Source organism: Octopus bimaculoides, chromosome 3, assembly GCF_046866305.1.
Source record: "Octopus bimaculoides isolate indiv1 chromosome 3, ASM4686630v1, whole genome shotgun sequence".
Lineage (NCBI taxonomy): Eukaryota > Metazoa > Mollusca > Cephalopoda > Octopoda > Octopodidae > Octopus > Octopus bimaculoides.
This window is the reverse complement of record NC_142930.1, coordinates 98,704,337-98,731,788: the sequence shown is the minus strand read 5'-3', so window position 1 is coordinate 98,731,788 and position 27,452 is coordinate 98,704,337. Positions and strand designations below refer to the sequence as shown.

The 27,452-nt window shown below is 34.7% G+C and overlaps 1 protein-coding gene across 8 annotated transcripts in view; it reads left to right on the top strand.

The window, feature by feature from the left end:
- The window catches only part of LOC106883361 (regulator of G protein signaling 7), a 325,930-nt gene that overhangs the window by 125,305 nt on the left and 173,173 nt on the right, over positions 1 to 27,452 (top strand). For all 8 annotated transcript variants that reach the window (XR_016241150.1, XM_089349413.1, XM_052966213.2 and 5 more), the window contains exons 5-8: positions 6,444 to 6,495; positions 13,025 to 13,166; positions 21,233 to 21,314; positions 26,405 to 26,479. Coding sequence is in view for 7 of the 8 variants with exons in the window: in XM_089349413.1 (XP_089205539.1) it covers positions 6,444 to 6,495; positions 13,025 to 13,166; positions 21,233 to 21,314; positions 26,405 to 26,479 (351 nt within the window). In the remaining variant the exon portion in view is untranslated. The remainder of the gene's footprint in view (positions 1 to 6,443; positions 6,496 to 13,024; positions 13,167 to 21,232; positions 21,315 to 26,404; positions 26,480 to 27,452) is intronic.

Genomic DNA, 27,452 nt, shown 5'->3' with positions numbered 1-27,452 from the left:
GTAAGAGATATTACACTCTGTGTCAATATTTCTGTCTTCTTCAATTCTTTAGGAAACATACCTATGCATAGTCTTCTTTTGGTATGCTAAGCATGTCATGTTCAGGTCTTCTTTGAGATATTTTAGTCCAGTTGTTTTGTGGTTGTATTCAAGGCCATCAGAAAGAGAGTGCATCCTAACGAGCTCACTGTTCACACATAGGATGTTGTGCTTTCCTCTTCTCAGCACAAAGTTTATGTATTTATTTTTGCTGCTATTGTTTAGTAGGTATTGTCTGAGAGAGACTATATGGCATTTGAAAGTGGTCTACCCTGATTTCAAGCCCCCCCCTCCCCTTCATCTCTTCTTAGGTAGAGCCTTTGGTATCACTGTTACTGCGGAAGTTTCCTGTTGGTATCAGAATCTTAAAGGTTTTAATGTTTATAGAATGGATTTTCTCTATAGACCAGTCAAGTATACCAAATGTTGGAATCAATATTGATACTGCGAATGTATGATAATTGTGGAATATTGTCTTGTAAGAGGAGTATTCAGATTGTCATATTTTTCTAAGTTTGGGATAATCTCGGGTCACTCTATCTTTATTTACATGTATGTATGTATGTATGTATGTATGTATGCATGTATGTATGTATGTATGTATGCATGTATGTATGTATGTACGTACGTACATACGTACGTACGTATGTATGTACATACATACGTATGTACTTACATACGTATGTATGTACGCATGCATACATGCATGCAAGCAAGCATTTATGCATGTCATTATTCAGTTTTATTCCAAGATTTCTTGCCAATAGAGAAAGAGCTGGTTTCCAACCTAGATTCAAGGCACCTTCATTGGAATTTCAACAACATGTATAGATATATGTATGTACACATGTATGTACATATACATGTTTTTACATATGTTTGTATATATATATATGTATATATATATATATATATATGTATATATATATATATATGTATATATATATATATATATATATATATGTATATATATATGTATATATATATATATATATATATATATATATATATATATATATATATATATCATCATCATCATCATCATCATCATCATCGTTTAACGTCCGCTTTCCATGCTAGTACGGGTTGGACGATTTGATATATATATATATATATATATATATATATGTACAAATGTATATATATATATATATATATATGTGTGTGTACATACATTGGCTTTGAAATGCTCTGTTGAAATAAGTCGTTGGTCTTAAATGAGAGCATGGGTATTTTGATTAGATCTAGAGTGTAACAGTATGCTAGTCTGAAATTGGAATTTCATATCTTTTCTTATTGTTGGTTAATTCATTATTAACTGAAGCATTTATTTGTAGTTATGTACTGATTTATCTAAGTACACATCTCTGACTATGGGTAGACTCTTATCTGTGCAAATCTTTTTTTCTTAATTAGAGACAGATTGTGCATACATATTGGAATAGATATAGTTTCAATTGTTCTTTGACTATCATTGATTTTAATTAGAATCTTCATATTTTTTCTCACTGTGTTTGTTTCTACCCAATTTGGTTTTAGGAAAGCTAAATTATTGATCCTTTCTGCGAATGCTTGACATGGTCAAACATTTTGGAAGGGTCAAGGATTCTTGGCTGATATAACAACTAACTATTAGTGAGTTAACAATTTCTAGTTCTACATTAGCAACATCTGGTGTCAAACCTAATGTGAAACCAAAAGCTTCCATGTGGAATGAACATGCAAGAAATCTTGAAACAGTAAAATGTCACTCAAATCATATCCCATACTTTAAAAAGAGAAGGGTACCATAATTAATGTACTGTGGGATATATAAAAAATTAGGATGCTTACATCTAGAATACATCTGATAATAGGACTGTCAGTTCAATAAGTGCTGACCCAAGATTACATAACTACAACAGATTGTTTCTTTTTTTAACTGGTTTTGTTAGAAGGAAGAAAGTGTGTGGGTGTCTACAGACTCTAAGATCAGTGAGGTTGATGTAGTCATTGTTCTTCATGAACAATTGCAGGTAAACAACTGAATGACTCTGCAAGTGCTAAACTGGTGGTCACAAGAGAGAGAGAGAGAGACACACACACACACATACACAGATTTGAGTGGAAAGTATCCTAATTAACTGTTGTCTATATTAGCTCAGAGATGTTAGAGTGGGAACAATGTGGTAATAATTGGCTGGATCAGAGTGGTTGCTTTTTTTGGGGGGAATGGGAGATACTGAAGAGCTCCAAATTTCAGGGTATATCCCTATTGAGAGTGAAAGATTACAAGTTTGGTGGGGTGAGGGAGCAAGTTCTGGGACATGTTTAAGTGTAATAGAAGGGACATTATTAGGGCAAATGGTCTTGTTTGTTTGAAGTAGCTGGAAGTATTTCTACTCTTAGCATATGTGACAAACCTAAAAGAGAGAGAAGGGAGAAGATTGGAAAGGGATTGGCCGAGAGTGTGTAGTACAAAGTGGGACGTAAATCAGGCAATGAAGGTGGACACTTTCTTTTTGGTGATATTATTTATGGATTACAGAACCAATGACGAAGAAAAGCAGATTCTGCAAAGTTGGTAGAAATCCTTTTGGCAAGGAACAACAAGGATCACATACACACACACATATTATGTACTTATATATATACATGTATGTATGTATGTATGTATGTGTGTATATATATATATCTTATATCTATATAATAAAGCTCAACGTCTGTGTGTCTGTACATCTATAAGTTGAAAAGGAATAGAAGATACATAAAAACAAAGTATATGTTCTCATGTAAACTATGTTTGAGAATTTCACCGAAACTGATTAGAAACAGATGACAACATAGAATCATTCTGTCCAAGATTTTGGGTCTTCCACTTCCGACGGCTTTGCTGTACTCTTTCTGTTACATGCTTTTCTCATATAATATGCCTTCCTGATGCAGATGACCATCAGTTTCCCTAGAATTTATTTTATCTTATGAACATGCATACATACATATTGGGTTGGCAACTAAGTTCCTGCCATTTTTTAAAATTCAAATTTTTTAAAAGGTTTAATAAAAAATAACAACTAATTAATCAATAATGTATTCACTCTTGTTGTTTACAACTTCTTCCCAATGTTCAACAAGATTTTCAATACCTCATTGGTAGAAATCACCTGATTTCGACTCGAAAAATTGATCCAACCAAGCTCTCAATTCTGCATCAGTAATGAATGAAACTCTATGCATAGCATTTGAAAGAGGTGGAAATCTGTTGGTGCCAAATCAGGAGAGTATGACGGGTGTGGCAGTACTTTCCAGCCATGCGTTTGAATGACTTCCTTGGTCATATTGGTGATATGAGGGCAGGCGTTGTCGTGCAGCAGAAGGACTCCATGCTGCCGATTAGGTCTTTTCTCTTGAATAGCCGTGTTGAGTCGTTCCATCTGTTGAACATAGAGTTCCGCATTGACCGTTTGGTTTTGTTCAAGCAATTCGTAATGGATAATCCCTTCCCAGTCCCACTATATGCACAACATCGTTTTATGCGGATGAAGATCTTGTTTCATGCGCGGTGTTGCTCGTTTACCGGGGCTAAGCCATTCCTTACACTGCTTCATATTGATGTACAGGCACCATTTTCCATCACCAGTAATGATTCGGTAAAGAAATCATTGCTTGTGTCTATGAGTTGAGTAGTGACGAGCAAGCAAACCAGCAGAGATTGTGGCTCGTTGATTCTTGTTGTTGTCACTTAAAGCATGCGGAAACCATGCTCCATGCTTCTGAACCTTTCCCATCGAGTGAAGATGCTTCTCTATAGCAGTGTGGGAGCATTCCATTTTCTCTGCCAGTTCCCTTGTCGTTTGACGAGAATTTTCATGCAACATTTGGTTTAATCGCTCTTCATTGAACTCAACTGGATGGCCAGAATGAGGTGTGTCTTTGAGGTCAAAATTTCCATTTTTGAACTTGGCATACCAACCATGAGTGGTTCTTTCAGCTATGGCACCCTCTCCATACACAGCACAAATGTCGCGAGCATCTTTTGCAGCCTTAGAACCTTGATCAAAACAAAAAGGAGGTGTCGAAAATGCTTGTTTTTCTTAACTTGACATTCCATTTTAATGAGCTGAAAATAAACAAGAATTAATTAAAATTAGCTAGAAAAGAAAAAAACAAAATAGATTCCAAAATGATTTAAAAATAGAATTCTCGAAAAAAATAAATTCCAAAATTTAAAAAACGGTGGGAACTTAGTTGCCAGATTCCAAAATTTAAAAAAACAGCGAGAACTTAGTTGCCAACCCAATATATACACACATACATACATATGCATGTATATATGTATCAACTATGGTTGATACATACATACTTACTTTTAACATCTTACTCTTGAACAATTGTAAATCAACAGATGAGGGAAAACCATGTCTGTGAAAGGAATTCCAGAGAACTGTTATTCTAGGAAGAAAGGACTGGGAAGTGTTCTTAGTGTGGGATGGGTGAGGCTGGCATAATTTGAATGACATAGGAAAAAGATATGATTGAATGAAAAGAGGCTAAGTGGAGGTGGCATGAGAACAGGTAGCTTCAAGAAACTATAGTAACGGTACAAGAGGCAAAGAGTGGAGTTAGAAGTTGAAGTCACTGTGCTAAGTTAGGTGTGATGTGGGACTCAACAACAACAGTCACTATACCAACAGAAATCACTAGTAGGAATGTATGGTATTTCTGAGCTAATAATGATATTCAATCCAAGCATCCATTAGGATAAAACTCCTCCTTTCAACTTTTTCCATTCCGCATCTGTCAGGGCCCTTTTATTGACACCTTTTATCTAGTCTTGATTGGATTACACTTGAGATGTTAGTGTCAACAGTAGCACTTAGCACTAATTCTGCTTCCACTGATAGCTTTCAGTCTCTTTGATGATCATTTCAGCTGGACATCTTTCAACATAGTGTCTTCCTTTCTTTTCTCTTTTCATCTCATCTTCTCGAAGCACTGAATGCTTCTCTATTCACCTTCATCTCAATGATTATTTGTCTCACCTTCTTGACTCTGATTTTTCACTTTACTACCAAAATTACAGTGACTGGACAATCTGTCTTATCCTTCTATTCATGTTGTGCTGTTCTGCTTATACATGATATCACATTTTCTCTTGACATATAAATTAAATGGATATTATTTTTGGTCTTTCTACTTCCGCTTCTCTGCCTCCTTGTCTTTATTTTCTCTTGAATCTATTTGTTATGGCTGTCTAAGGGCCTATTTCTGTATTTACCAATCTTATATGCTAAACATACTCTTATGTGATCAGTTGACAAAAATATCTTGCTTTCTCTCTTTTATTTTCTCTCACTCTATTCTCACTTTCTCTTTCATTCTTCTTACTGCTTCATCGATTGATTTCTTTCTCTTCATTTCATTTTCTTCCTCTTTGTTGTCTTTCTTCCTTTCTTTCTTTCTATCAGTCACTCTCTTGCTTTTTTTTCTTTTCTCCTTCCTTCCTTCTCATGTATGATTGACTATTTCAATTCATCTAATAATCTAGAGGTATTTTATGGCTTGCTGTGGATAAAAGCCATGGTCAGCTTGTAAGAGTCAGTTTACAGCGACATTTATAGACTCAGTCACTTTATGTGCAACAGACATCTTGAGTTCCTGTTGTTTGTCTCACAATTTGTAGCTGTCTTTCACTCTAACCACAAACATAATGCTTTAACCTTTGGAAAAATGTATGGAAACATCTAAACCAAAACATCTTTTACATTCTTGGCACTAAACACTTCCTTTCTCAAATTACACCCTACTAGAAGTCCTCTGCACACCATGTTTCACTTATTGACATTAATCCCTACAAACATTTGAACTGAACATTCAACTGTATCAGCCATAAAAAGAAATATGGACACTGCTTCTCTTATTAAATACTGAAAAATAAACACTGGGTTTCTGCTTTCATTTGTGTCACATTCCAGGAAATAATGTCTGTTAATTCTCAGTTTTTTCGTTTACTCTTTTTTTATAATGCCTTATTTATTTGTGTTTTTAGTATAATTCTTCATCTATAAATGGATAGGTTGTTTGGTTGGTTGGCGTGTTGGTTAGCAGTGTTGGCTGCAGGAAAGGCATCCAACCACTGAATGCTGTTTTGATGAACTTTGTACAAACCAAATCAGCATGGAAGAAGTGGATTTGAAAACAATAATGATGATGATGATGATGATGATGATGTGGCATGAAACTTGGAGTCATAGAATGCATGAGTTATAAAGTAAAAGTGATAGTGTCAATACTGTCCTGCTTATAATATATGTCAGATAGTTTTACAAATTCTTTCCACTTGTATTTCCATGTAGTTAGAGTGTTAACTTTCCTCATTTCAATCTAATTAGACATTTATTTATTTATTTCTATTTTTCTTTTAGACACCTTGCTTCTGGCCTTCTCGCAGTGGTGAACCAGAGAATACTGATTATGGTATGTATCTGTGTGCTATTTTCATGCAAATTAACTGCCATATATATGACATGCTCTATAGTCAATTTACTTGCATAATATAATAGACACTACTCTCGGAACAAACTCTGACCATCTGTTTAAATATTAATTCATGGAAGAAGCTGTATAAAGTCTTCTTAATATAATGTTGTTAACACAATAAAAAATGAAATAGTCTCTACTTGAAGCAGTGATTGATCAGCGGCCTCTGTTCAATAGGTTTACTGAAGCTGACTTGTCCTAGGTTATTCAACATCAACTAAACAATTGACTTCTATTACAACAGTTACCAGATGATGTATGATTACTATCATTAATGATGTATGGAGGTAGCAATAGGGATTTTCAGATTTTGCAATTCAGTTTTTGTTAGGATTGGCATGGTCAACATTATTAATCTAAGTAAAAACAAAGACAATAATTTCTGCATTTTAAAAACTTCAGTTTTTTTTTTCTTTTGGAGGGATATTAGATATGTGTTATATGAAAAAACCTCATTCACAATCATATTTCAGTCTACCAGACAAATGTTTCACTGAACAACCTAAAAATTTTAAAAAACTATTTTCATTTCTTTTATGGTCCCCCGATCCCTTATCTGGTGGTCAATGAGGAAACTTGGGATAGAAGAATGGTTAGTGAGAGCTGTGCGAGCCATGTACAGAGATGCTGCCAGTAAGGTGAGGGTTGGAAATGAGTACAGCAATGAATTCCGGGTAGAGGTAGGGGTCCACCAAGGTTCCGTCCTCAGCCCCCTATTATTTACCATAGTCCTCCAGGCAATCACAGAGGAGTTCAAGACAGGTTGCCCCTGGGAGCTCCTCTATGCTGATGACCTTGCCCTAATTGCAGAGTCACTATCAGAACTAGAGGAGAAGTTTCAGGTGTGGAAGCAAGGTCTAGAATTGAAGGGCCTTAGAGTCAACCTAGCTAAAACCAAAATCCTAATAAGTAGGAAGGTAGATAAAACACAAACCCCTTCAGGTAGATGGCCCTGCTCAGTATGTAGAAAAGGAGTAGGTAGTAACTCTATAAGATGTACCCGGTGCAAGCTATGGACACATAAGAGGTGCAGCAACATCAAAGGCAGGTTAACTAGCAAGTTAGTTTTTGTTTGTGGCAGATGTTCAGGTGCAATAAAAACTGCAAACAAACAGGAAACAACTTCTATCTCATTCCAGGGTGAAAAACTAGAGGTAGTCGATAGCTTCCGCTATCTGGGCGACCAAGTTAGTAGTGGGGGTGGGTGCGCTGAAAGTGTAGCTGCTAGAATAAGAATAGCCTGGGCAAAGTTTAGAGAGCTCTTACCCCTGCTGGCGACAAAGGGACTCTCACTCAGAGTAAAAGGCAGACTGTATGACGCATGCGTACGAACAACCATGCTACATGGCAGTGAAACATGGGCTGTAACTGCTGAGGACATACGTAAGCTCGCAAGGAATGAAGCCAGTATGCTCCGTTGGATGTGTAATGTCAATGTGAATACCCGTCAGAGTGTAAGTATCTTGAGAGAAAAGCTGAACATTAGAAGCATCAGTTGTGGCGTGCAAGAGAGACGATTGCGCTGGTATGGACATGTGGTGAGAATGGAGGAGGATAGCTGCGTGAAAAAGTGCCACACCCTAACAGTTGAGGGAACCCGTGGAAGAGGTAGGCCCAGGAAGACCTGGGCTGAGGTGGTGAGGCAAGACCTTCGTACATTGGGCCTCACCGAGGCGATGACTACGGACCGAGACCTTTGGAAATGGGCTGTGCGTGAGAAGACCCGGCAAGCCAAGTAAGATCGTTGCCAGTGCCCCTGGACTGGTTCTTGTGCGGGTGGCACATGAGATGCACCATTTTGAGCGTGGCCGTTGCCAGTACCGCCTGACTGGCTCCTGTAGGATTTTCGAGCGAGATCGTTGCCAGTGCCCCTGGACTGGCTTGTGCGGGTGGCACATAAAAGACACCATTTCGAGCGTGGCCGTTTTCGTGCGGGTGACACGTAAAAGCACCCACTACACTCTCTGAGTGGTTGGCGTTAGGAAGGGCATCCAGCTGTAGAAACTCTGCCAAATCAGACTGGAGCCTGGTGTTGCCATCCGGTTTCACCAGTTCTCAGTCAAATCGTCCAACCCATGCTAGCATGGAAAGCGGACGTTAAACGATGATGATGATGATGGAACATGTAGATGAAATCCTTGTTTGACATCTTCCATTGCTCTCTGCTAAGTGAGCTTGTTGTGCTATATAATTGTTCTTATCATTGTTCCAAAACACTAAACAACGGAAATTATAAGCTGTTGTCTCTAAATATTCTATGTATGCATCATATAGTGATGTTGTTGAATTGATGAAATTAATTAAAAACTGTATCTGAAGACTGAGAAAAAGGATGCTTATTAATGGATGGAAATATGCAAATATCAAAACATTAGCTATTATTGCTTTATGCAAAATGCAAAAAGAAAATCCATCTCATCCTGTATGTAATATATTAATATTGTTAGTTGTCATGCCAACAAATAAGAAACATTTACCAAGAACCCTAATATAATAGTGTAGGTTCTCCAAATTCACATCACAATCTACAACAATTTATCACTAAAGTTGATTTCTAATATAGATATGGTCAAGGTTATACCTGTTGATCTCAGAAGGAATTGAACTCTGAAAATGTAGGGATGCAACTAAATGAGTAAAGTAATGTAATAGCAGGTATAGCAAACCTATGCTATAATGCAAAATTAGAAATGACACTGAAGTCAGAGGTAAACTGACATAGAAAACATTTCCTGCTTAGACTATCAGATTAATGAATGAACTCTAGTGTCTTCTATAACAATGTTTTTTTTTCACTCTGGTTAGCTTTGGGCAGTTCTTATCATCCATTATTTCCAATCATTGGTTGATACTTGTCCAAGATAATATGAAGCATGATGGTTAATATGATGGACTCTCAAATAATTGGTAGATAATATGGCCAAAGTATGTGAGTCTCAGTTCGTACATGATGTTTAACAGGCTGGAAGGATTGCCTGCTTAATATCAATGTTTAACTAATCAAAGATTAGCGGTACACTGATTGTAAGTTTATCTGTAAAATGATCTGATAGTCAAGCCAATGATAAAGTAGTGATGATGACTACAGAATTATTGATAACAAGGCTAACAAGGCTTTGTAAGGTAATACCCATGCAATCAATGAGCTAGTAGAGGATAAAAATAGTGGAGCTTAATGAAGATAACAGTTAGCCAATGATAGTGTTTAACATGTTACAGCTTGATGTTTCAAGAAATCGTTGTCGTGATGTTGCTGAAAAAATATTAATTTCTCTACTTTTGTAAAGGGGGATATATGTATATTTGAGTTCATTTATCCCATTATAAAGGGTAAAGGGTAAAGACCCCCTTCGGTCATAAATGACCCCGCGATTGCACAAGTTTCGGGCAAGGTTTATGGAAGACCAGCAGTTGCTCATGCATACCAGCCTCCCCTCTACAAGCCACCAATATTATCCCAGAGAATGACAAAGGCTGATACAGCTTGGCACCAGTGATGTCATAATTCATTTCTACAGCTGAGCAACATGAAATACAGTGAGCAACTGGAGCAACATGAAATAAAGTGTCTTGCTCAAGAAAGCAACACAGCATCTGGTCTGGGAATTGTAGTCACAACCTCATGATTGTAAACCTTATGTTCTCACCACTGAGTAGTGTGCCTTCATGCCTCATATATCTTAATGCACGAGTAGGATTTGAAACCAGCACTAAATGACTTGAAACTTGATAATGTAATCTAATTTAATAAGTCAGTCTGACAAACCAGGTGTTCACTTTAACCCCTTATTTTGTCTTTAACTTCTAAATTACGAGTGAGTATTGTTTTCCAGTTCTCTTAATTATTTTCTTACAAGTGTCTTGCCCAATGGTACTACTCAATGACTGTAATAAAGTTTGACTTCATGCTAATATGGTTAATTATGCAGTATTAAGATTGAGAACATAATGCATTTATATTTCTAATCACACTGTTTTATTCTCTTAGAAAATTTGAATGTAGTTTACTCAACTGCTTGTCAGTCTTCAATAAATTCTTCCACATTCTTTCATCACTGCCAAGTCATTTCCTATTATTATTGTTATATTATTGTTATAAAATAACAGTTGAAATCACTTTCCTAGGTTTAGAACCTGAGACGAGTTATGTATTTGCTAATTAACTGTTATACCATTATTAAAAATATAATAGGAATGTAAATTTGAGTTGGGAAGTAAAGTAGTGCATAGTAAGATTCTAGTAGTAAAGGTGGAAGTTATAAAATGAATAAAAATAAACTTTTATAATTTTATAATCTTTTACACCTTTCAACCTGAATATTTTTCTACAGTTTTCACATATGAAGTAGGTGCATTTAATATTCTTCTTTGCTAATATAAAGTGATAGAAGTTTTTAACATGTTGTAATTTAGATTAATTTGAAAAATTATTTTGGATATATTTCAAATCATTGCATTATTTCAACTTCTGGCTACTTTTCAAGAGAATGAAATAAACAGATCATTGTTACCTATTGTTAGTTTTGCTTTTCTCTTTATCCTATTCAGTGTGAAATATCTTTTACACTGAATAGGAGTGGAACTCACTTCTTTTTCCAGTCAGTAAAACTAGAAGCAGTGTTAAGTGCTTTGCTCAAGAACACAACTCAATGATAGTAATAAACTGAACTCATGATCATGTAGCTGGTTGTCCAGCACATTAACCTCTCATAGATTAAGAAAATCATATAGACTTCCTAAAAAATTCTGTTGTCAGCCTACAGTGAATTCATTATCACCAGGTAGGTGCCAGAGAAAGTATTTATTGCCTTTACATACAGGACATTGCTGCACTGGTGACAAAAAACAAAATCATTATAGAATAATGAGTAGTATAAATATGTATTTACTCAATTCCTTGTAGTATTTAAATTGTGAAAACCTGGCAGAGGTTATTACTTTCTGTCTGGAAATATTTGACTATTTTTTAATACTCTTCTGTAAGAATTGCCGTATGGAGCAAAATGGGAATTTAGACAACAAAGTAAGTGTTAAATGATATTAAGTGAAACTTTGATTATGAAGTCAAGAATCTATTGAATGTAGTTAACAACACAAGAAACTGAATTAAATGAGGTGAATAATATTGAATAATGCAACAGTTTTGTTTGTGTCTGAGAAAAAAAATTAATATGGTGTGCGGAATTAAATCTGTTCAACAGTGGATTACAAAAGCTAGAGATCAAAGGAAAATGAAATACAATATTTGCTAATACCATATATATTCATATATAAGTTGCAGCAATAGATAATTCTCACCCCATCCTTTGTGTTTATAATATTTTAGCTTCAGCTTTTGACCCGTACATAAGACACATGTTGCTTTCTGTTTGTGTTTGAAACTTCACTCACAGTTGCTTTTAAATAAATAAATGAATAGTAATAATAAAAAGCTAACATGTAGCTGAAATAATCCTAATCATTGCCAATACAGTCTGGCAAAGTCCTGGAACCATAGATATAGCATTGTGTTGCTATGATCTATGGTCAGAACAAACAGATTAACTGGTGCTTTTAAATCAGCATGCTTGATTGAATGATAAATATATATATGCAGCATCCAAATGAACATTAGGGTTACAGATGGTTAATACAGAATTGCACGTATATATTTCTCTTGTGTGGAAGCCATTTTTGCTTTCTTGTGAGATGCCATCAAAATATATTTGCTCGCAATGACAATATTCATGTAGACATGAATATTACCAACTCACTCTGCCATTCCAATCATCTGTTAGTGTGTGTTCATATACGTGCATGTGAGTGTTTGTATTTGCATGTTTGTGTTAGTGTATGCTTCAAATTTCAAGCCCAATTCCAGGATTGGTTGGTTAGTCTTGTGTAGTTTTCACAATCCAATTTTTTTTTAGTATAAAATAGAATAAAACTGCAACATATTGATGAATACATAATATTTGATAAACCACATTTAAATTACTTTAGACTCACTCCTGAGTAAATGAGCTCAGAATACTTTTTGTTTACTGACACAGGTTAATTTAGTAAGAAAGCTATTCTGCTCAGGAGAAACATTGATCCACAATAATGCATGATTACAGAGTATTTAAAAATCAAGAATATAATCTTGAATATGAGAGTTTCAAAATCTTTTTTTCCTGAGTTGGTTTAAGACATGACTATTTTTGTACTTGCTACAGCATAATTCACTATCAGATGACACCACTTTATAATAAGGTTGTTGGTGTTTAAGATAACATTCAGTCATGAAAGTTCTGTTCCCAAAACTCATGCAAACATCTAATTTGCAGATTCAATCAAATCAATTAAAAAGAAAAAGTTTCAATGATAAAAACCAATAAAGCAAAAGAAGAGGAATTATTGGGTGCCAATGAATTGATATATTACAGTATTTATTTATGTTATTTATGTATGACATTGAAGTAATTTCTGAAAACCCTTCTTTCAGCTGTCTATTTATGCAAAAGAACCATGCAAAACAAACAGCGTTTGGAGCTTGCAGATTATGAAGCTGAGAATTTAGCGCGACTCCAGAAAATGTTTTCTCGTAAATGGGAATTTATTTTTATGCAAGCAGAAGCACAAGCTAAGTATGTGAATTAAATATTTTTGGTATTAAAAATCATTTACATTATAACAGTGAAACCCAACAAATTAGTTGAATTTTCACTGATAAAACTCTTGTCAATTTCAAAGGTTAAATATTTCTTTGTATTGTAATTTCAAAGGAATAACCTCAAAAGGGAAGGAATAATACAATAGAACCAATTTTCTTATGTCTATTTAACAGTTCACTGACATTCTTCAATAATATATGCTTACTGGTTTGCCTAATTGTTAGGCAGGTGGGGGACTAAAAATCAATGCAATTTAAACTAACCAAGCTTGAGGAATTGTATATACATGTGTGTAGTTTGCATGCACATAGATACATATGAATATTGTGTGTGTGTGTGATCATCAGCATTGTTTAAACATTTTCTTTTTTCATGTGTGTATGAGTGAGATGAAATTTGTTGAGGCAGATTTTGTATGGCCTTATGCTATTTCCTTTTACAAATCATCCTCTGTTTTCAAGCATAGAAGTATTCCCCCCTAGTCTGGGCATATTTTCACAGACGATTGCAAAACACACTCACACACATACTCTCTCTCTCTCTCTCTCTCTCTCTCTGATGTGCTTTTTCCCAGTTTCCATCCATCAGATTCACTCACAAGGCTTTGTTCAGCCTGGGGCTGTAGGAGATTACACATTCCCAGTGTTGTTCATGTGATATGACATCTGCTCTATCCATATGGTTTATACATTACTAAGAGCTCTAGGTTCAGTGGGAATCAGTAATAGCAAGGCTACTCTTTGTTTCATTATTCTCTTTCTGTTGACATTGGTGTTTGTCCTCTTGTATTTCTCTTGATAAGAGTATTTCTTCTCTTGCTCTCTTCTGTCTGTCTGTTGTCTCTTTCTCTATCACTTTGTATCTCTTTTTTATAGGATCATTTCCTATCTCTCTCTCTCTTCTCCACTCATGTTACTTCTTTTCTCTTTCTTCTCTTCTATTTATCTCTCTTCTTTTGGTATAGTGTATCTTCTGGTGTCACCTTTCTTTGTAGCTGTCTCTCTCATCCCTGCCTTGTAGCTATTTCTCAGAGCCCCTCTCTCCTTTTCCACTTAACATTCCCCACCTTCTCTTAAGTGTTTCTGAAAATACTCTCTCTCTCTCTCTCTCACACACACACACACACACACACACATACACACACACTGGCATTTAATTTTCAATATATGCTCACTCTGTCAATATATTGTTCATGTAGACTGTGGAAAACTGAGTGTGTATGGCTCTTAAAGATAAACATCGTTTGGTTATCATTTAAGTTTTACAAACTCCAAACTATAATCTGTATTGAATAACCATGTTTTTTTTCTTCTATAAATATCCATTCCATGCAAGGCAACAAAATGGTAGAAGTGTTAAGCATCAAAAACTGCTTTATGATTCTTTTGGCTGTTTACATTCTCAACTGAAATCCCAGAAAGGCCAACTTTACCTTTCAGGGTTAAGAAAATAAAGTACCATTTTAGTATTGGGGTCGATAGCATTCACTAACCTTTCCTGTAAAAATTTTTCTTCAGTTTGAAACAATATTTCCACTCCATTCTGTAGATGTCCTGACCATCAGTCTATGTTTAGGTAGATCCAGTAGCTTATGTGTTTTTCTATCAAGGGTTTCTAATCCCTTACTCAACCCCTCTCTTTTTCTAGAAGAGACATTTTGAGTGGTACCCATGACCTTTCTCACTGTGCAAATGTCACAGAGAGAGAGAGAGAGAGAGAGAGAGAGAGAGAGAGAGAGAGAGAGAGAGAGACAAACAGACAGACAAAGAGGAAACTAATCAGAGCACACCTAACTGGTTCTTTATTCAATGATTTGAGTAGGATGAATAGCAAAGCTGACCTAAGTGACATTTGGATTTGAATGCAAGGCATTTTGGCATGCTTACAATTTTGCCAAATCAGTATGAGAGCGTGGGAGAGAGAGAATATGAGACTGTGTAGTGAGTGTGTAAAATGTAATATTATCAATTAGATTTTATATAACATGGCAGTATATCACTCAGCATGTTTACTATGTAAACCCCTTAAGTAAGTAACCCATATGTGAACTACCAAAATATAAGTGAGCCAAAGAGGAATCTTCTATGTGGTGTGTGTGTGTGTGTGTGTGTGTGTGTGTGCACCGGTATTTGTCTCACCACTAATGCTTGACAACCAATGTTGGTGTTATAGTTCTATATTTAAGAGATGTGGAATTATGTACATTATTTACATTATTTACATTTGATGGATATTTGTCCTCATCCTGTTTGTTGTTAACCCAACGTTTCGGCTGATATACCCTCCAGCCTTCATCAGGTAAATTGGGGAAATGTCGAACCTGGGTTTTCATTCCTAAGGTTTTTTTCGATGTTATTATTATTATTATTATTATTATTCAGGTCACTGCTTGGAATCAAACTTGGAATTTTAGGGTTAGTAGCCCACACTCTTAACCACTATACCGGGCATATGGCATAGTGGTTAAGAGCGCAGGCTACTAACCCCAAGATTCCAAGTTCAATTCCAAGCCATGACCTGAATATTGATAATAATAATAATGCTAATGATAATATTAATAATAATAATAATAATAATAATAATAATAATAATAATTATAATAATAATAACATCGAAAAATACCTTAGGAATGAGAACCCAGGTTTGAAATTTCCCCAAGACACCTGTTGAAGGCTAGAGGGTATATCAGCCAAAATGGGTTAACAACAAGCAGGATGAGGACAAATATCTGTCAAATGTAAATAATGTACAATGTTGGTGTGTTTACCGTAACTTAGCAGTTCAGCAAAATAAACTAATAGAAAAAGTATTAGGCTTAAAAAAAAAGTCCTGGGGTCGATTTGTTCAACTAAAACCTTCAAAGCAGTGCCCAAGTATGGCCACAGTCAAATGACTGAAACAAGTAAAAGATAAAAGATTATATATATGATATTCCTTTTTGGTAGAAGCAACTATTATCCTGCACTGCATTTTAATACAATTATTATAAAATGTTATTCTTTTCCTCTAAACAAAAGCATAATATTGGGTCATCCCATAAATAATGTGATTTTTTCAATTGCATGAACTAAAAGTCAGAGGGATGTCTGATAAACTACCTGCATCAACTTGCTATAAAAGCAGGTAGTAATTCTATCTTGTACTTATTCTTAGTGCAAGTTTTGAAGAGTGCAGTTTGATTTTAACAGCTATTTTTTCAAAGCTGTAATGGAAGAGACAAAGAAGCATATTCAGCATATTTTGCTTTGTGAATTCAATAAAAGCAACAACGCAATGGAAAGTGCGAGAAATATTAGTGCAGTATATGGAGATCAGACAATAGGCATAAGTCAGTGTCAATGGTGGTTCCAGAAATTCTGAGCCGGAAACTACAGCCTAGAAGATAGGCCTCATCCTGGAAGATCTGTAGAGCTCAACAAGGATGTCCTGTAAATCCTAGTGAAACAAAATCCCATTGTATCTATTGAGGAACTATCAGAGAAGCTTGGATTTGGTCATTTAACCATTCATTGACACCTGCATGCCATCGGAAAACATCAGCAAATTCGCTCAATGGGTTTCTCACAAACTTCCTGAGTCTAATCACGTGCAAAGAGTGAACATGTGCTCTTCTTTGCTGTCAAGTTTCACAAACGAACCTTTCTTTGGACCAAATAATGACTGGTGACAAGAAATGGGTTCTCTATAAAAATGTGAAGCGTTGAAAACAGGAGAGGGAAAGGAGAAACACCGGCACTCCAGGCTAAAGAAGGTCTTTGCCCACGTAAGGTGTTGTTATCTGTTTGATGGGATATGAGAGATTTAGTCCACTTTGAACATTTAAACCCAAACCAAACGATAACAAAGGAGATCTACTGGAAGCACATTGAGTGACTTAAGTCAGCACTAGAAGAAAAACGACCATTTTTGGTTTCACAATGAAGGGTGTTCTTCAATCAGGATAATGCTCAGCCACATACAGCAAGGATGACATTTCAGAGGCTGGAACAGTTTGAATGGGAGATGATGCCACACCCACTATATTCACTAGACATTGCCCCATCTGATTATCATTTATTCCACAGTCTTCAAAATCATTTGGACGGAAAATATATGAATTCTGTAGATGAGGTCAGAACAACACTAGAGGAGTATTTTCCATCATGGACAAGTGAATTCTGGAAGAGGGGCCTTGCAAGTCTACCAGATGGATAGAAGAGCATTGTAGAAAATGAAGGAGAGTATATTTTAGATTAAAAAAGACCTTTGTTTATCAAAATTTTGAAAAATAAAATAAATATAAAAAAACTGCATTATTTATGGGATGACCCAATACAAATACAAAACAATATAGGAGCCTTTGCATGGTCACTTGTTTTGTTAAAAATAGCATCTAAACATTCCTCAAATAACAGCCTACTATATTAAATAATGCAGGGGGTATATTGAATAATGGTAGTCCCTAATATACAAAAATGTCAGCATGGTAACAGCTGCACTGTCTTCTGATCCTAGGTCTAGCCTATCTAGGTTAAACAACAAAAACAACATACAATATGTAAGTAGAATGATATTGAACTACAAATGAAATGTAGAAACTGTCTATAGCGATGTATTTTTATAAGAATTTTTGTGTTAAAAGTAAATTTCATTGAAAAACTAACTCCCTTAATGACTTCGTCATCCCCATTCTCATTCAATGCAAAACATTTTTTTCTTTTTTTTTTCGAACATTTTTTTTTACACTAAGCACTTTTTTCTGCTGAATGTTTAATTGGAAATCCTATCCTCTAAACAATTGACATTTTCAAATGTACTTTTAAAAGGTTACAAGCAGTAACTTTTTTCTCAGGCTCTTGAAGAAACAAAAACAACCCACAAATCAATTACTGCTGTAGACAGAACCCACATTAAGTAAGCTTAATGTGTTATGACTGTAGCATTTCACGAGCTTGTTCTATATATTCTTGATTTATTTATATATATTTATAAGATACCTGTCTGATATAATCTTTCTGGTGTGGTTCACATAATCAATCCATCAACAGTATAATGTTATTTAGAGTAAAGAAATAACCTCATTTTTAATGTAATTCTTTCAATGGTTTCAATCATTATATTGTAGCACATGCAAGGGTCATTGCCTTCAAGTATTGTAGTCAATCTTACCAACTCACAACACTAAAGTACTCATTTCAATATGGTATTTATTTCATGTTGCTATTTATCAAACTGCTAAGGTACAATTCATAGAGGTATAAACATTCACACAGAAATACCATACATATGTACTTTCTCTGTCATATATGACAGGCTTCTGTACAGTTTCCATCGACTGAATCTTGCTCACAAGGCATTTGGTGACTCAAAATTAGTTGATGACACTGGCCATTGGCTTAAGGTACTGCACAATGAGATTGAATCCAGAACTACTTCTTGTTTTATATCAATTTTCTTTCTTATCCATCAGAAATTAATTGAGTAAACTTGTAACCAACAAAAGCCTTCTAGACATGACTTGTCTTTTTTGTGAAGGCATGGCGGTGTGGTTAAGATGTTTGCTTTACAATTGTATAGTTTTCAAGTTCACTCCTACTATGCAGCATCTTGGCTAAGTGTCTTCTACAATAGACCAAAGTTGACCAATGCCTTGTGAGTGAACTGTATGGCACCTCATCATATATTCTTTATTCTTTTATATGTTTCAGCCCAAAGGCTGTGACCATGCTGGGGCACCACCAGTGTAATCACCTTTCCAATGGCCATTATATGCAATTGGCTTTTGGTGAAGGAAGGAGTTTGACACTGCTGTCCTCTTTTGAGTTTCCTGCCATGATGTAGGTACATCTTGGAATTTGGATAGCAGGAGGTCAAGTTGTTTTTTATACAGGAAAAAATAAGGATAAACACAGTTTTATTTCATTTCAAAGTTTCTACATGCGATTCACCTTTATGGTTGTTTGAAGTCTTACAATGAAAGTTCCAATGCTCAATGACAATGGATCCTCAGGGAATGCTTTATTATGTGCAACTATAGGTATTTGAAACTTCTATCACAGGGCTCCAAGCTACCATATCGATCAAACACATGTAAGAACTTTGAAATGAAATAAATCTGTGTTTATCCTTATTTTCTCTATATTTACTCTGTTGCTCATAATTGAAAAAGCAACAGTACAGAAACCATACTGGATTATGAAAATCTACTTGCATTTCTAAACACAACACTTACACTTACACATTTGTACACATAATTTCTACCATTTGTATCCATATATATATATATATATATATATATATATATATCTAACTGCAGAGTGGTTGGTGTAAGGAAAAAAAAACCCTGCCAAAACAGACACAGTAGCCTGGGGTAGTCTTCTACCTGGCCAGCCTCAGTTGATCTTCCTACCCACGCATACATGGAAGACAGACGTTAAACGATGATGATGTTGATATATATATATATGTATAAGGTGTGTGTGTGTGTGTGTGTGTGTGTATGTGTGTGTGTTTGTCCTCCTACTGCTTGACAACTGTTGTTGGTTTATTATGCCCCTCTAACTTAGTGGTTTGGCATAACAGACTGATATGATAAGTACCAGACATCAAAAAATACATTCTGGGATTGATCTGTATGATTAAACACTTCAAGGCAGTGCCCCCACCCCTGCAAAGCCCCAGTTCAGTGACTGAAACAAGTAAAAAATGAAAGATAAATGACGACATTTGTTATTATTATGAATTAAAATACAAGTAGTAAGCTGGAAGAATCATTAACACACTGGGAAAAATGCTTAGCAGCATTTCATCCAGCTTTATGTTCTGTGTTCAAATTCCACCAAGGTCGACTTTGCCTTTCATCCTTTCAGGGTCATTGAAATGAGAACCTGATGTAATCAACTTATTCCTAAAATTTGAAACCATTATTATGAATTAAATGTTTAAAGCACAGATGGTTCTTCTGTCATGGTTACCAAAAATTAAAATCTCCCGTGTGTTAAAAATTTGGCTTTTAATTCACCATTTGCAAAAAAATAAAAAAATCTTTAAAAAATATTATTTCAGATGTGTGGTAAGAAGTTTACTTCCCAACCACTTGGTTCTGGGTTCAGACCCACTGCACGGCACCTTGGGCAAGTGTCTTCTACTGTAGCATCGAGTTGATAAAATCCTTGCAAGTGGATTTAGTAGATGGAAACTGAAAGAAGCCCTTCGTCTATAGATGTGTTTGTGTGTGTGTGTGCACGTATGTGTGTGCGTGCATGTATGTGTGTGTGTGTGCATTTGTGTCTGTCCTCCACCACTACTTGACAACTGGTATTGGTATGTTTACATCCCTGTCATTTAGTGGTTCAGCAAAAAAGACCAATAGAATAAGTACAAGGCTTTAAAGAAAAAGAAAAAAGTACTGGGGACAATTCATGTGACTAAAATTCTTCAAGGTGGTGCCCCAGCATGGCCGCAGTTTAATGACCGAAACAAGTAAAGATAAAAGATAAAAACGATAATATAAATTTTTATTTGTCCATTTTTTCTTTATGGCATTTTAATTTTACATTGTTTTGTAATACTGTTGATATGCCACTTTCTTTGGGAAATTATGTTAAAAAAAGAAGCCCATAAAAAGCTGTCCCAGCAAGGATGCAATTCAATGACAAAAATCAGTAAAAGAATAAGACTATAGTTATCTGGATTTATTACTTCAGTTTGGCCACTTAATTTATCAATTCATTCATTTTTCAATTTTTGTTTTAGGAAATATATTTCCATGATAGTTACACAATTTTCCCCTCTTTAGTGATTTGGTAGAGGATGATTGAGATTGATAGCCAAGCATCAATCGTTTTATGAGAAGAATTCAAAATAATAAGATAGTAATTTTATTAGTGAAGAATTCTCAGCTTCCTTTTACCATATTTATTCTTTTGGATGCCAATTTTTTCATCTTACTCACACCCTTTTATTGCAGAATATCTATAATGGAAATACATTTTGAAGAAAATCTAATATGCAATTTCTTTTAGAATTCTTATTTTTTTTTTTTAATTCTCATATTTCAGGGTAGATAAAAAACGAGACAAATTAGAGAGAAAAGTGTTGGATAGTCAAGAAAGAGCATTCTGGGATGTACATAGACCTGTGGTATGTTTTTCATTTATTAATATTATTTCAAATAAATGTAAGAAATTGTTCATTATGAATGGTTATGTTTTACACAGATCTGAACAAAATTATTTTCTTTCAGGATTACTGTATTAAAAGATAGTTCTTTTTATCACTAAAGGATTCTGGAATATTAGTCTTTAGATATTTTGAACTATTAAACATTTTTGATATTTGCAAAATTTTACATGTGTTGCAAGATGGTGACATCAGAAGTGGCAGGAAGCTGTCAAAATTTATTTACATTGGTAGTAGCATCAATGTAAAAGGAAAATCATATGTACAAAATATCAATCAAATGTACAAACAGAGTTTTGATCTTGGACATGTACAAGAGAAGACACAAAAAGGACAGTGAAGAATAAGAAAAAATGAGAAGTAATGACAACACAAACTGCAATTTTCTAATATTGTGGAACAAAAGGAGTAACTAGACTTGAGCTAGCTCAAGGAAAAAGTGATGGAACAGGCAAAGTATATCACAAAAGACAGGACTCTTTTGCATGACAAATTTATCCATGAAAGGGTGATAAGAAAGGTGACAAAGTCTTATATTTAAAAAAGACAAGAGAAAGCTTCGATGTGCCTTTAGTGAAAGAGTTAGATGAGACATTGGCCAATATGTGGTAGAACATATTCTCCATCAATCAGAGAGGGCATATGATAGGATGTACCTGGGTTTTAAGCCTGAGAATGACATAAGGATACAGCTGCAGTTGGTTCCTTATCTGCCTGCTCAGAGGTTGATCCCTCAGTACATGAAACAGAGAAACACTAGAATCATAGTCAGAAATGTCAGCATAGATGTCAACTCTTGTCATAATCTTTGTGTAACAAATAGATATATGATGAACATAGAGATGAGCCATAACAATATGTGGTCAGATACTGTCTATATGGGTGTTCAGATTTTAATGACCAATTAAGATCACAAAGCCATCTCCAAATTCTACCTTATTAAGGGAGAGGTAAGATGACCAATCAGATTATTGGGGTAAAGCAGAAGACACATGTGGTAATAAAAGCTACTTGATGACTTTCTACCCATAAGAAGTTGAAGGACAGTAAATAGTAGCCAAGGTGTCAGCAACAATGACATTAGGCTCCATAAGTGAAGACTGTTGCTCCTATTGTTTCCATAGAACTACCAACCACAGTTCCAGTAATGTCCAAAGTGGAAGCAAGAAAAATTACCATGTCCTCAGTGCCAACAACACCAGGGGTCAATAATGACTGAAAAGCTTATGAATTTTCTCCTCCCATACAGGATTTGTCAGAGACTACAGCTAGCAGTACCACACTTGAAGTGATTGGAAGGAGGTAGAGCCTCGTGAGGGTGGAAAAGTACATATAAAAGAAAAAGGGAGCTGAAAAGGAAGGAGCTCAGACATATGGTAGGCAAGAAACAGAAGAGCTTATGAGGGGATTCCTTCCTCCAATGATTGCCTGAACTTTATCTTACTCTAACTGGATTACTGCTGCCTATCTCACTTAATGCTAACCCTAACAGAAGAATAACTCAAATACTGTGCTGGGATCTTTATGGTTTGACGGCCAACACTTGTTTTCTTAACAAAACACTTTCAAACTTGGGATACTGGTAGAATGTGTCATATAAAACATCTTTTTCTCTTAGCCTTCTTAACAAAAATTACTTCTTAATAAGTTATTTCATGTTAAAGTTGTCATATTTCTGTAATTTCAACCAATCACTGACGTCTATTCAGCTGAATACAGTTAGTGCTGTCTGGTGTCAAGTGTGTTATTCCCTGTTTAATTATATCATTATTCCCTAGTAAGGGTTTAGGGTTGGGGTTAGGGTTAGGGTTATGGTTATGAGTTATAGGGTTAGGGTTAAGGTTATGGCAAAAATAATCATAACCCTAACCGTAATCCAAAAACTAACCCTAACTCTAAAACCCAAACCCTAACCCTAAAACCCTAAAGCTAAAACCAGTACAAATGCACGAACGATGTCATAAATAACAGTGACAAACGAAATATATACCGCTGATAGTTGTTGTTGACAACGGATAGTTTTTGTTGACAAACAATGGCACTAATTTTATTCAAGGGAAAAGATCCCCTGACACCGTTGTTTACATTCCACAGTGTAATTGTTTTCACCTCAATAGACGTCAGTGATTGGTTGAAATTACCGAAATACGACAATTTTTTACATGAAATAACTTCGAATACAAAATTTTTATCTGTTCTATAACACAAAATATACAAGTATTAGAAGTTTGAAAGTGTTTCGGTACCAAAAACACTACATAAAAAAAAGTTGGCCGTCAAACCATAAAGATCCCTGTGCTGATTGAGAATTTGTGGGATGAATAACAGAATCTCTTCAATGACAAATGGTTGACAAAGACTACATCAATGGTCATTCAACAGCTGAGAAATTATGTATTAGTGACGGGTGACCCTTCATGACTTGGCTAAGAATAAAATTGTCTTTGAGCAAATTTGGAAAATCCATTTTGTGGTAATGATCAAAATGGTTAGTGGTCAGAGTCATGGGGTGCTCTGTGTGGAGGGGTTGCTCTTATTTGTATTTATTTGTATTTGTACATGTTTTTTATTATATGTACAGGCTCTTGTGGTTAGTAAATAAAAGTTTATTATTATTGTTGCTGTTCCTGTTGTTGTTCTGTATTCACACAACAGTGATTTTAGTGATCCTGCTCATTTTATTCACTGAATATCAGTTTGTTACCTGTGTCTTCAGATATTCAATTTATATCTTAAGATTTTAGATTCACCAAGGAGACATGCTTTCTGTAATATCACAAAGATATTTACATTGTAATTAGTGACCCTATTATGATAGGAATTACTCTTAATTTCCTGCAGTTCCAAAACTTCTCCACCTTTAATTCTTGGTATCTATCTATTTTCACATTGTCTGATTTCTTTACCTTGGCTTCAAGCAGGTTATTTCTATTAGCATACAGGTTCTAAAGTTTTACTTTATTGTAACAGTATCTGACCTTAAGTTTTCTAATCTCTTGTCTGCCTGGATTTTCATCGTCATCATCTTCAGCAGCAGCAACATCAGCAGAATTTAACATCCATTTTCCATGCTGGCATGGGTTAAACTGTTTGACAGGATCTGATGGACCAAAGGACTGCATTGTGCTCCACTGTCTGCTTTGGTATGGTTTCTTCAGTGTTGACCAAATAAATAGTTTATTAGTTTGTGAAATGAGCTATAATTTCAGTCTGTTAGATTGAGCAATTACCCTCTTAAAATTGGAAGGGTACATTGTTTAATGCAATATTTAATACATCAGGCTAGAAGAAATGTCAGAATGTCTGTACATTCAGACTTATTAAAAAACAACAACTTAGGTTCTTTGATATTTCGACTTATTTAACTTGTATTTATTTAATTACTTTTTGAAATATGGAAAGCTAAACCAGACTTCTTTAAGATTCAAACTCAGAAGAAGTGGTATCAAAGAGACTAACAGTTATAAATCTACTGTCCGATGTTTGTTTTATTTCAATCTGAGGAAGAAGAGCAACAGCTATGATCTTTTATCAGAAATGTGTCAGTGTGTATTTATTGATGGCTTTCATATATTTTTTTAGACATTTGGGTCCCATTGAAGACACTCATATTTATTTAGATATATAGAGAAAAGAAAATGGTTTCTTTGCTAAACTTATGGCTTGAGATCAGAACTGGAAGTTGTCATTACATTCTGCAATCTATACAATGGCTTCACTTCTTATATCAGTGAAATGTAATCCTTAATGGAAATCTGTTTGCAGCTATTATATTCAGCTCTTAAAGTTATTTTAACATCAAGTGTAAAGTAGTTCTAAGAGACTCCAAACGCAGAACAAATGACAATATATTTCACTAATGGACCCTTTGGGCCAGTATCCTGGCATTCTACCGACTTGTGCAATGGCTCTTGATATTGTCTTCTCAAAAATGTTGAAGAATAAGTCTTAGTAAAACTACAATCCTGGTGCAACACATTATTGTTATATGTAGTGTTAATATAGTATAGTATGTTAAAGCAGACTCATTTGAACACCGGGCAAAAGGCTTAGCAGCAATTTTGTCTTTCCTTATGATCTAAGTTCAAATTCTACCAAGGTTGACTTTGCTTTTCATCTTTTCAGGGTCAATAAAATAAGTACCAGTTGAACACTGGGGTTAATGTAATTGACATACTCCTTCCACCTAAATTGCTGGCCTTGTGCCAAAATTTGGAAAGAATATTGCATAGTGTGTTGACTGGTATTATCAGGTCAATCTTGGTTAAGTAGACCTATGACCAAAGATATTCCATTTATGATCATCCCATCTTATTAGAGCATGATATATTACATTATACAAAGTGCCCTTTTCGCAAGAAGACAAGGTTTGATTTCATTGAGATTTAGCTGCTGTTTGTAACAAATTTGGTAGCCAAATATATCTCCCATGTTAGTATAATGGTTGTTATTTACCTCTTAGATCAGCTCTGATTAAGTTAACTATTGATCAAAGATGCTTAAGCTGTAGCCATTCTGTATATTCCTTCAAACAGTTTTTTTAGAATTACATTTCTTGCAAGTCGAATGATCATGTAGAGAATTTCTTGTTGACTATTATTTTAGCATGGTATTTTGTGAGAACACAGTAATGGAGTAGAAGGTTGCCAATGTGGTTCTTCATAGCAGTAGATTTGAATATATTTGTATGGTTCTCATAAAAATTAAGATCTGCCCTGCCTCAGTTTTATATTATATAACCAAATAAAACATGAATATGACTAAGTTTGCTTTAACAAAACATAAATTCTGTATTTTAAGTAATGAGTCATAGAATCAATATTTTCTTCTGATATAATCTATGTTTGAATGCTGCTGGGAGAGTTGAATGACTTATATTGACTCCTTTTCCATTACTCATTTCTGCAGTTTACTCAACTTTTCTAGATTAAAATAATATTTTTTCTCTCTTTATCTCATTATCACATTTTGAAATTATTGCTTCATAGATGCAAATTTACTTGTTTGTTTCAATATGATCCTTACTGTTCTTCTGTTTATTTGTTTTGTAGCCTGGTTGTGTAAATACTACTGAAGTAGATATCAAAAAGGCATGTCGAATGAACAGACATTCAAAAATGACAAGGGTAAGTAACAAAACTATTTGCCATAAGATATATAAGAGATATACAGGTGATGGAGATGAATAAATGCATTTGACAATGATGAGTAAGTATGGAGATTGGAATGGGGAAAATGACTGAACAGAATTTGCTAAATGTAAACAGATCTGAGGAGATAATCTTGAGTAAATATCTTTGAAACAATTATGTAACTGAATTTATGAGATTAGCTTAATATTGAGAGCTGACAATTAATTTTGAATGAACAACATTAATGAGCTTTTAAATATACTAAAGCTGTGCTTTGCACTTTGACAGACATTGTGATTTATTAGGAATGAATGGATTAAAGTAGCTTGAAAATATCTATAATTTAAGTGAACAATGTAAGTTAAAAATCACAAATAAAAATATTGAATTACAAATTGCAATACAGACAATTGAATTACTATTCTAACTAAAATATTGTTTCTCTTTTTTTTTTTTTTTGCCTTGACTTGTCCTTTAAATAGTTTATTTATTCATTTGAAAGATAAAAACATTGCAATTTTAATATAGATCGTGCTTTGTGGGTTTAGACATTTATTTTCTATTTTGAAACTTTGAATTGAAAAAAAGCTCAGTTATCCTTTGAGATATGATTTAAAAGGAATGTACTTTATTAATTGGAATGAAATTTACCCTTTTTCTAATATCCCTCCTCTAATATGTATGCTATTTGCTTTTTTGAATACTTTGTTCTAACCTTTACAATTATAATTACTCCTTTTCTTTACTATTTTCATCTTTCAATTATCTAATTGTCTCTTGTTTTCTAACAATTTCCTATATTCCTTGACGATTACTTTATATTTAAGGCTCAGTGCATTGGCTGTAACCTCTCTCTCTCTTGTCATAATGGTTCTTTTCAAGGCTTCTGTATCTAAATGTATTTTTGATTTTTCACTTTTCAGAGCAGTCTTTTTTGACAGCATAGAATTAGGGAGCTCTATTGCTG